Source organism: Asparagus officinalis, chromosome 6 (assembly GCF_001876935.1).
Source record: "Asparagus officinalis chromosome 6, Aspof.V1, whole genome shotgun sequence".
In the NCBI taxonomy this organism is placed as follows: Eukaryota; Viridiplantae; Streptophyta; class Magnoliopsida; order Asparagales; family Asparagaceae; genus Asparagus; species Asparagus officinalis.
In genome coordinates this window covers 28,375,366-28,387,233 of record NC_033799.1, presented here as the reverse complement: position 1 = coordinate 28,387,233, position 11,868 = coordinate 28,375,366, and the positions used below count along the sequence as shown (strand labels likewise).

The following is an 11,868-nucleotide window of genomic DNA, read 5'->3' as shown; positions in this document are numbered from 1 at the left end:
GCTTTCATCACTTTACATTGTTTGTTTAAATTCTCTTTTACATGAAAACCTTACATCTTTTGATGAGGTGTCACCGAAAGTAAAATCACCAAAATTAGGAGTGATTTTGTTGGAAAACTGACACAATGTCATAAATGTGTCCAAAAAAATAATAAAAAAAATCAAAACCTTGTAGAAAGTGGTGAGGTGGATAATCACTTTCCCTTTTGTATCATAAATACTCTAGTTTACATTATACTATCCAAACAACGTAATACTATTATTTTAGGATTCACAAAGATTCCTAACCAAATAATGTAAACACTCGAATGGAAAGTGGTTATTTTAGGATTCACAAAGATTCCTAACCAAATAATGTAAACACTCGAATGGAAAGTGGTGAGGTGGATAACCACTTTCTATCACAAAGATTCCTAACCAAATAATGTAAACACTCGAATGGAAAGTGGTGAGGTGGATAACCACTTTCTAATTTGTGTCATAAATACTATGGTTTTCTAAATGCATCCAAACAGCCCCCAACCGCTAGACCACTTGTGGGGTTGATTATTATTATTTTTCTTTTTTTTATAATTTATAAATCGGCAGAAAAGTATATCTATTTTTGTCCTTTCTCGTTTAAATTGACTCCCCCCTCCCCCGGTTATTTCTCCCCCAAAGCACTGTTCGCCTTAGCTTTCTGTTCCTATTATTTCTCCTCAAAGTCCATATAAATCCCATTCTTTGACTCTGTCGATGAAAACGTGAAACTCCATTCGTTTGCTTAATTCTTGCGGATAGACGTCAAGTTCCCGAAGGAGAAGTAAAAAAGGTACTTTGACAAATTATCATTACATGTTTATCAATTTTTTTTCCTCTAATTTTCTGATTAATGGAGGCATTGAGTGAAAGTTGCCTGAAAATCTTAAGTCCTCATGATAGACACTGGATAAATTACCAAATTGGTATTTTTTTAACAATTCTTTTTATCGGTTTGGTATTTATTTATTTATTTTTACTCTGACGACTCTTTGGTTATTAAAAATCAAATTTTAGGCATTTTTCATCGGTGAAAAAATTGATGGGTAAATTGCAAACGACTCACTTGATTAAATTTGGGGTGTATTAGAACATTGTGTGACCGCATTTAAATGACGTGGCAGGATTTAGGCGACCTAGCATAGATCAAGGCAGGACTTAACTTGGAATGAGAGCATGAAGATGGCATAATGCTGCTATTTAGAGTTTTAATTGTTCAAATGTTGATTGCCTTTGATAATTTGTGTTCATCCCTTTCAAAAATCTTACGTTGAATTTGAGCCCCAATTTTTTGCCCTAAAATTTGAATCCAGTACCCAATTTAAGATACCTCTACAACTTTTGCCACATCACTGTGTCTTACCACTAGGGGTGTTAACGGAGCGGATACGGCTCGGATATGGCACTTACCATATCCGTATCCGCTTACCCATCTCGGATACGGATACGGATACAGATACAGATACGGATATACATCGGTAAGAAAAATTCATATCCATATCCGTCAAAATCGGATACGGTTACGGATATAAATACGGATATATAAACGGATATGCATGCGGATACAAAAAGGATATGAGAAAACTAGATAGTATTCAGAAAAATATAGTCATGTGATACAAAAAGAGTTCGTTAATATGTTCATTATGATTGGAAAGCTGAGATTAGACATCTTGATCATCAAAATTAACTACAAATCCATAATCTAAGAATCGAAACTATCGTAAGAGTATTACCAATATGTATTCGGATATTTTCGGATACAGATATTTCACTACAAAATCATATCCGCAACCATATCCTATAGGTAATAGATTTGAGTAACCATATTCGTATCCTAACGGATACGGTTACAGATATTTCCTCGGATACGGTTTGGCACCCCTACTTACCACACCAGCAACTGCAAATTTTAGGAAAAAAAAGCTACGTGCAAGTTCGTGACATCTTTTGTGCGAGATTTTCATCAACGAAAACTAACACATAATTCCACATTTGGTGGATTTTTAATACCAAAGTGTTGGGGGAAACAAAAAAACTAGTAAATATGTATCATGAAAAAAAAATACCAGTTAGTAATTTTTAGCCTAATAAACAACTAATAGCAAGTAATAACGACATAGTTATTATAAACCAAGATGTGATATAGTAAAATAAAAGTAGTAACTATCTTAAATTAAAGAACTTACCAATGACATTAGCGTATATGATATGTCCATGTACATGCTCTGCTCTGTATTTTATTCACGCTTGAGACTTAAAACTCCAGAGTAAAATCTAGCCCACTGAAATTGCCATGGGCGTTTGAAAATCAATGTTTGAGTGTGAAAAAGTTGTTCCCTATGTTAAACGTTAAAATTTTAGTAAAAATAAATTGGATCTTTTTCTCTTCATAATACATAGTCAGAGAAGTCGTTTACATTTTTATCTCGGGTGAATTGAAATGTAAAATGTTTGAAGGGCTAATTTGAATATAAAACAAAAATTTTCCGTTGCCGGGACTTGAACCCGGGTCTCTCGGGTGAGAGCCGAGTATCCTAACCAACTAGACTACAACGGAATGGCTGTGACGGGTACTATACCGCATATAATTGATGGTATTTGTCAGAAATTTAACAGAATGAAAATAGAACCACTTTTGCCCTCTGTACCCTGACAATTATTTTTGCCCGGCCCGGGCCCGGATTTCCGGGCCGGGCCGGCCGGGATGGACAGGTTTGCTCCATCCACATAGCCCCAAAAGGGAATGGTCTTTGTCTCATTTGATTCAGATCGGATTTCAAATTTAATAACAGCGGGTGGTGGTCAGAATCGATTCTAGACAACACTCTCGCCGTTATTAGCAAAATGCTCGATCAAGTCTTTTGTAGACTCTAGGGAGTCCTTCAAAAACGTGGCCCTCTCCATGTAAATTTCGGACCAACTGCACCAATATCCATCAACATGCAATCATCAATCCATTGGCGAAATTCCTCAGCCCTTGGTGTCTTAAAAAGCCCATTGCCTCCACATTTTTCTGAATGATACAAGATGTCGTTGAAGTCACCTTACTTGCATATGAACAAACTGTAAGTCTTTGGTCAGAACCTCCACTTTCAGATTCCTATCATTCCAGGCAATCCAAATACCTAGATCTACCCATACCTTCATTGATGTGCCAAAAACTAAGATTCAAGGAACGTAATACCGGGGCTTTTTTCGGGGGGGGGGGGGGGGGGGGGGGGGGGGGCGGGGGAGGGAGGAGAGGGGGGGGGGGGGGGGAGGGGGGGGTGGGGGGGGGGGGGGGGGGGGGGGGGGGGGGGTGGGGGGGAGGGGGGGGGGGGGGGGGGGGGGGGGGGCACTTTATAGTCTCCATTAAACAACAATTTCAGGATAAAAAGTCGATAGATGCCAACGCATACTCATTCGAAAATCCTTACTCTACCAGCACTCTACAATTCCATATCGTTATTTTTGTTTGCCACAGGGAACAAAATAAAAAAGGGGAGGGGAGGGGAGGGGGGGGGGGGGGGCGAATTATCAAATACACACATGCGTTTAATCCCTCCATCAGGAGGTTTATTCTCTTGAGTACTGTTTGCCACAAAGCTTTGTGTTTCTTGAATTCTACTTCCCTCTGATGTTTGAGTAGACCTGCTCACCGTAACCGTATCCATACCTTCCCTCCCATCACTTCAATATTATTATTTGGAGGATTGGCTGAGGAGGCAATTTGTTTACCTCTCCCCCTCATTTGCACGTGCTCTCTTGGCTTCAGTGCCCCCCCCCCCCCTCCTCCTTAGTTTCCCTCGAGACAAATAATAGCATTTCCCGTATCCTCTCCTCCTTCTCCATGGCGGCGGCAGAGTTTAATATCGTTAATTTCATATTATCTATCTGTTCACCACCTCTTGATCGAATTCAAGTGGGTTCAAGATCGACAAGATGATTGATGGTGTCCTATCTAACGTAGATCTTCACGTGCCACGCATGTGCCGTTTAATTCATATGTTTCTTGAGTATGTTTGAAATCCAAAAAAATATTTAATCTTCTACTTGACGTACATATTTTTATTCAGATATGTTTGGCCTATGGCTAAAGCTACATCAACCCCTTCCAATTTCATACTCTATTGAGCCCACACAAGATTCATGAACGGACTTCATCTCCCTTCACCAACTTCTCCAGCTATTAATTAATTATGTAACCAGAAGCTTCACATTTCTCTAACAATGGCCAAACACAAATTGCATCTCCTACATATATACATCATCCCTTCAATAATGGGCCCATATATATATATCCCCTCCTGCAAGACATTTATGTAACTCAACTAACAATTTCAGCCCACACTGCATTAACTCATTTGCTTACCAGAGCAACCAACTAAAGTAATCATAAAACTGAAAAATAAAATAAAACTGAAAAAAAGCTACCATTTATTTTTATCTACCAGCAGGAAGGGGGAAAAACTAAACTAATAGTTTTCATATTTTGCGCTGATGTAAGAATAGTCCTTGATGCACCAACTATCCAATAAATTAATAGATTTGAAACTTCTTTAGTATTTACAATAAATAAACAATGAAGATCAAGACATTGTTTTTAACAATAAATGTTCATCATGGGGCGTATCTAAATCTTCGTAGATCTACATGTATTATTGAATAGTTTCTCTAGCATACATGAGGTATTCAATATAAACACAGGATGTCAATTCTTCAATAAATATACGAATCCCTGAGTTCTCTAATTAAAAGAGAGACATATTATTGATTCACCGTTTATATAATGGTTTTGCTAACCATTGCCTTAATGGTTTAGATAATAAAGGAATTTTTTACATATATGGCCCCTAAATCATCCATATGCACAGTTACCTCTCTAATCTAGTTATTTGGACATTTACCCCTCAGCTCTACTTCATTAATTAGCTGTAATACTCCCAATTTTAAACTTGTCTAAGTTTTTAAATGGTGCAAGGGGGGAATAATAAGCTAAACAGCTGACATAAAAATTATGAAAAAAAATATATATAAGCACTCCTTAACGCGGTTTTTGTAGGGCATTTTAGCTCAATATGGTAGAATTAGAGGGTAAATTTGCAAATATGAATACCTCCCCCCTTGCACATTATATAAGGAGCCTGCACTTTTCTTCAGCTTCCAGCTTGCATTCCTCTAAACATCCAGGAAACACAGATGCAGACTATGCAGGTGATCTCGATAGCTGCTGTACTGCTTCTCGCACACTGCGCTTATGTGCACGGGCGAGAGGCACGACAGCCATGGAAGGCGAAGGCCATGCTGGTGTTCGGCGACTCTACCGTTGACCCGGGGAACAACAACCGTCTGTTGACGGATTTCAAGGCCAACTTCTTGCCTTACGGCAAGGATTTTCTTGATGGACGGCCTACCGGGAGGTTTTGTGATGGGAGGCTTGCCACTGACTTCATTGGTATATATGTACAAACCCTTTTTCTCGTTGCTAATTAGGAGATAATTACTATATCTAGTGTTTAATTATTGGTTAACAATAGTATAAGGTCTAGTTTAAGTAAGAGTATTAATCATGATTAATTGTTCACAAGTTAGGGAAATCATTGCAATTAATTGTTCATTATGATCAAGATCTTTGACAAGAAGGTTAGTAAACGTGTCATGTGTTTGCGCGCGCGTGTTGGGGGAGAACGTGGGGGATTGTGTTTATATGGGGAGGCTCGATCTCAAGGATGTGGAGTCAAGAAGATCATCGGCAATGGGCCCAACACACATTTTAAAGTTGTTGACTGCACTAATGTGATATTCTGACCGACTTGATTACATTAATTGTTTACATTTATATATTTATTGTTTGCACTGATATTATACAATGATTGCACTAATTTAAAAATTAGTAGCGAATTGCATGTCATGCTTACTTCCTGTAGATTAAAATTGTTACCAGTAAATTATATATATAGATATAAATTTTTGCAAATTCATCTAGCGACAGATATAAGAGATTGAATGCGAATATTATATCCACTCTGCGTTGGTGGGTCCAACAGTAATTATCATCAATTAGAATTCAACATAATAAATGATAGCATGTGTGATTTTTCTGTGGAAAAAAATTCTTTAAAAGGACCCAAAATATGGGATCAATAGGGGGGACAAGCGAGGTGTCCCCCTCCTATTGGATAATGAGTTGGTCATCCTTAATGATGACCAACTCAATTGGATAATGAGTTGGTCATCCTTAATGATGACCAACTCATTATCCAATAGGAGGGGGACACCTCACTTGTCCCATTTATTGGTCTCATATTTTGGGTCCCTGTAGCAAAGCTCTTTTCTGTGGTGTGAAATGTTACAGTAAATGATGCTTGTTGTAATTAATGCAAGCTTGTGTGCACTATACAGGCATGTTGCCCCTTGAATCGGCTCAACTGTGCTTCCCCATCCACGCTAGTATTGAATGAGATCTTATTTTTTTCTGGGAATAATTGCAGAGACATCTACCCTCTGGACTAATTACTAGCATCGTCCCTCATTGAACTTCAATCCACATTATTTGCCAAGTTGAGTGTTAGAATATTAAAGTCTAACGTTCAATCTTCATCACAATTTCGGAGTTCTTATGAAATAGTTGGGTCATTTAATTTGAGATGGTATCATAGCAACCCAGTTTCAATCCCACCGGTCACGAACTTAAAGCGGATTTTCTAAAATTTGACACCGCTGTTTGAATCAATGTTTCGACTCATAAAAAGAACGTTCGATCTGCAGGGACGGTTAGGATATAAAAATATAACTCTACCTTATCACAACTTAGAAGTCTCTAGGACGGTAACGTAACATTGCTGACTTCATTCTTGGAAGCTGTCTGTCCACAAATTGTGCATCTTGAAGTGCAGTACTTGCAAGCAATGTTTCTCTATAGGAAAGGGCATTACTAATGCTACTATGTATTTTTTTTTTTTTTCATATAGTTTCTTCTGACAGAGATATGGACATAGGCAGCAGCAGCTACATTCTGAATTTACTATCTGTGTTTGATAAAAATTAATGAATTCCCGGGTAGGTTAAATTTGGATGTGAACTGGATATTATTGATCATGACTTGATATTTTAAAGTAATGTTAGTTTAAATCTTCAAGTTTAATGCATAATCCAGTGAAGGAATTAACGGTATCAACTAATTACATAGCTGACAACTAGCACCTTTCATGCACAAAATCTTCATTTACACTGATTATATTGACTCCAATTGTTGTATGGTGCTCAACATTCTAAGTATTTTGTGTGCAGCCGAGACATTGGGCATTGCCAAGAGCATTCCAGCCTTCTTGGACCCAAACCTCACTCCTCAACAGCGCAAACTTGGTGTCAGTTTTGCGTCAGCTTCTTCAGGATACGATGAACTAACCGCGATACAGGCAGTATGTACGCTCCTCCCACATTTCTTCACTTCCAAATCAATTTACATTTAGTGAAACAGATTAATTGCAGTTACGTTATATGTAGCATAAGGACGTAGCTACTTATACTCTCTAAACTATTTTATTAGCACTTATACCTCCGAAGTCTAGAGTTTAACTGAATAGACTAAAGTTTCCTCTAATTTGAGGGTTAAAAAGCAACATGGTCAGAGGTTAATCCAATACTTTAAACGAATAACTACACACTACAAAACCCTTCACAAGTTACAACGTTTATAATTGCATTCAATAACATTTTCGAAATGTTTTTATTTGAGGCGCCAACATTTTTAAAAAATGTTGGTATGACAAGTGTGGGCATTAGATGTTAGCGTTTTGTTGAAAACGTTGTCACTGTACAAAAGAATCTTTGCAAAATTTAGCACAGGTCGGCTAACATAGAGCACTCATGGAACCAAAGAGTGTTGCAAGGCCCACAGCTTACACAAATTTTTAGGGCTACGCTTATTGGTAAGCGTGCATTTATGATTTCAACAATTAGTTGGCGAGTAATTTACTGTTTTAAAGCATTAAAAATCTAATTGCTTACCTCATGTAGGACTAAGAAGGGGAAGAGTCTTTTAGAGGGAATCTTATAATTCACAGCATTTTTGTCTAAAATATTGGCAATTCCCAAAGTTTTAAACAAAAATGTTGGTAATTCCCAACGTTTTCTAGAGAAAACGTTGGTAAACACTAGCATTTGAAACAAATGTAGGCGAGCTTTGCTACAGGGACCCAAAATATGGGACAAACAGGATGGACGTGTGCGGTGCCCCCCTCCTATTGCATAATGACTTGGTCATCATTAATGATGACCAGCTTATTATTAAAACTATCTCGCAAGACCAACATATACAACGATTGTATTTTTTTATTAAAACTATCTCGCAACCTCGTTTGCTCTTCTCAATTTTGGATGCAGGGTGTGTTGACGATCACAAAGCAAATAGAATACCTGAGGCATTACAAGGTCCAGTTGAGGAAACTAGAGGGTCCTGTGCAATCACAGAAGACCATTGAGGATGCCCTTGTAGTGATCAGTGCAGGAACCAACGATTTCGTTCAAAACTATTACTTTTACGACAACAGATCGAAGGAATTCACTGAGCCTAAGTACGAGGACTATCTGATCTCTCTCATGTCCGGATACATCAAGGTAGTCATCAAACCTCTTTTCCTTATTGTCGCGGTTTAGCGGATGGGCTCCTTGTACAATCGGTCGACTGCAGATACCCTCTTTAGTTCTATTGTCGCAGACTCTTTGACTGAAAATTTTGACTCTTTTATCCTTAAACGAAAAGAATTTTGTTTACATGGACCTCCAGAAGATGCAGTCATTTCTTATCATATCCCTTCCAATGTGTTTGGGAGAGGGTAGAGAAGGGAAGGGAGGGGAAATGTTCATCTTCATTTCTTTCCCCTTCATTACACCCCAATTTGGGGTGCAAGATTTTAGCTCAAATTCCCCCCTTATTCTCCTCCTCTGCCCTCGTAAATGGAACTCACAAACAAGATTAAAATTATATTTCTTTTCACCTCTTCCTCTCTACCTTCCATCCAAACATGCTTAATATTTATTGACTCATCCCCACTAACTCTTTTTTTTTCCACATGTTATTTTCTAGTTGTCCATCACTCAACTAAGGACTCAGACAAATATCTGACGTCAAGTTTTTGATTTAATCTTAGGAAATTAATAAACTAGGAGCGAAAAGATTCGTGTTGGTCGGAGTTCCGCCAATGGGATGCCTCCCTGTTGTCAAGACTCTGACGGCTGCTGAAGGGTGTTTCGTGCAGTACAATGATGTGGCTAAGTCATTCAACTCTAAGATTGTGAAGCAATTGGATGTTTTGAAGAAGCAGTTGGGTCTAAAAGCTGCTTATCTTGATATTTACAAGATCTTTGAGGATGTGACTAGTAACCCTACAAAATATGGTAAGTTATATGATCGGTACCTTTAGGTAATGTTTGTATTAAGGTTAGTTTTGATTTTTTTGCACACCTATAAGATTTGCCATCATTTGAAATGCAGTTAATCAGCAATTTGAACATATCCTGTGTTGATTATCTGCTAGATGGAAGATTTGCTACCGGACCTCAGATAACATCTAACAAAAATACAAAACACAGGCGTGCAAATACAAACATGATATGACTTACCAACGCATAAAAATTTTTCTACAAGTGCACGAGAGAGAGAGAGAGAGAGGATATAAAACAAAAATTTATCATTTACATGTACCCTACATGACATGACTTCATACTAATTTAATTGTGCTTGTTCTATAATTTTAAAGTTTTGATGCAGTAAAAGGGACATTAAGATTCTATCACAGCAATTCATGTTCAAGTATTACAAGACACATATCAAAAATAGAGTTAAAACAATAGCTTATGTTGGAACCCACGAAACTAAAGGACGCCAAACCCACCATAGTCTAAAAAATTTTACCATAATTTCTGAGTTTTGGTGTGGTGGTAGAAAGGACTCTGAGATGCGCCGCCACCTACACTAATGTCACACGAGGAAGATTTTAACAATATTAGTGATCTTTTTAACCCAGTCACTTTAGCCGGTAGCCGGTACAAAATTTTGTACCAGTGGTGCCCCACGTAACATAATGATTATATGTAGAATCTACGTTTAGAAATGTATCCTTTTTAGCGGTGTCACTCGAGTGGTGCCCAGTGCATTAGGGGGTGTTTGGTTGCATGTTTTTTGAGAAATGTTTTCTCAAAAGTACTGACGCATGGCATTTCTGTAATTAAGAGATTTCTATAGATTTCTATAAACTGTGTTTGGCTCAAAAAAGATTTACAGAAATGTTTTCTATAAAGTACAGAAAAGTACCAAATTTTATAGAAATTGATTTCCTTCAAAAATGGGCGGAAATCTCTTGGAAATCTGACGCATTCATTATTTAAATAATAAAACTCATTAACACATTTCTATAAAGTTCTCACTTTTCTATATAACGGGGGTGTTTGGTTACATTTCTATAAATTATAAGAAATGTTGCTATTTTCCCAAAAGTTATGAGTCATTTTCTTGTTTTGAACCAAACAAGTAAAATACAAAAAGTAAGAAAATTTGTACTTTTTAACTTCTCAAAACTTTTCCTATAATTTTTTTAAGAAATACAAGGAAATCAAATTTTGGGTGGAAAACATTTCCTATAATTTATAGAAATGTAACCAAACACCCCCTTAGTATAAGTAAGGGGCTGTTTGGTTGTATGTTTTCACCATGTAAAATGATGGAAAGTGTAAAAAAGTGGGTCCCAATGTCAGCTTTTATCACTTTACATTGTTTGTTTAAACTCTCTTTTACATGAAAAGCTTACACCTTTTGATGAGGTGTCACCGAAAGCAAAATCACCAAAATTAGGAGTGATTTTGTTGGAAAGCTTACACAATATCATAAATGTGTCCAAAAAAATAATAAAAAAGTCAAAACCTTGTAGAAAGTGGTGAGGTGGATAACCACTTTCCATTTTGTGTCATAAATACTCTAGTTTACATTATATTATCCAAACAATATAATACTATTATTTTAGGATTCACAAAGATTTCTAACCAAACAATGTAAACACTCGAATGAAAAGTGATGAGGTGGATAACCACTTTCTATTTTGTGTCATAAATACTCTAGTTTCCTAAAGGCATCCAAACAGCCCCTAAAAGTAAATAAAAATATTTATACTACTGTAGCTAATTCATATCCATGCGCCTTCTACAGGGTTTGCAGAAATATCAAAAGGATGCTGCGGCTCAGGCACAATAGAGTTCGGACAGTCATGCAAGGGCCAGAAGACCTGCGACGACCCGACGAAGTTCATGTACTGGGACGCCATTCATCCGACGCAGCAAATGTACAAGATCCTCGCCGACGAGGGCATCAAAGAAGTCGCTGAGGATGTCCTCGTCTAGGTCAAGGGAGCTCTGAGTCAATTTTGTTGATTTAATTGGCTGTTGTAGCTCTGAGTCAAATTTGTTGATTTAATTGGCTGTTGTATGTGTTGGTTTTTGTTTGTGGGTGATCGAGTCTGTCATGGAAATGAGGTTTGCTCTTTATGGAATATTGACTGATAAGCCCTTGTTCTTCTTCTTCTTCTTCTTCTTCTTCTTCGATGATCTCTTTTTGTTAGTTGTGATTGGGTACGGAAACTGAAGAGAATACAGGAAAAACGGTAGAAAACATGTTTGGACTTCCAGCGGTCGACTACGAATGGCGCGGCGGTCGACCATAAACGTACACGCAAGCTGGAAAAGTCTCTGGACTTTTCGCGGTCGACCGCGATTGGCGCGGCGGTCGACCGACTAAACCTTGTAATATTTTTTCAATCTCTGTCGTTCTGTCCGGTCAATCGCACATGTCTTTGTGGTTGACCGCGAGTCGGGCTG

At 37.8% G+C, this 11,868-nt stretch overlaps 1 protein-coding gene and 1 non-coding gene across 4 annotated transcripts; one reads left to right on the top strand and one right to left on the bottom strand.

Annotated features, from left to right (window-relative positions):
- On the top strand, positions 661-11,578 carry LOC109844807 (GDSL esterase/lipase At5g45950-like). 3 transcript variants are annotated; one of them, XM_020413955.1, is made up of 6 exons: positions 661-811; positions 5,200-5,455; positions 7,291-7,421; positions 8,386-8,619; positions 9,153-9,399; positions 11,204-11,578. In XM_020413955.1, the coding sequence occupies exons 2-6, from the start codon at positions 5,200-5,202 to the stop codon at positions 11,392-11,394; spliced, it is 1,059 nt and encodes a 352-aa protein (XP_020269544.1). In that variant the 5' UTR covers positions 661-811; the 3' UTR covers positions 11,395-11,578. The 3 variants fall into 3 exon arrangements, with proteins under 3 accessions (XP_020269544.1, XP_020269543.1, XP_020269542.1); XM_020413954.1 differs by having other exon boundaries at positions 5,161-5,455; XM_020413953.1 differs by lacking the exon at positions 661-811 and adding an exon at positions 2,957-3,086 and having other exon boundaries at positions 5,161-5,455.
- TRNAE-CUC lies at positions 2,506-2,578 on the bottom strand. The gene has a single exon. It is a non-coding gene; the product is annotated as a tRNA-Glu (tRNA).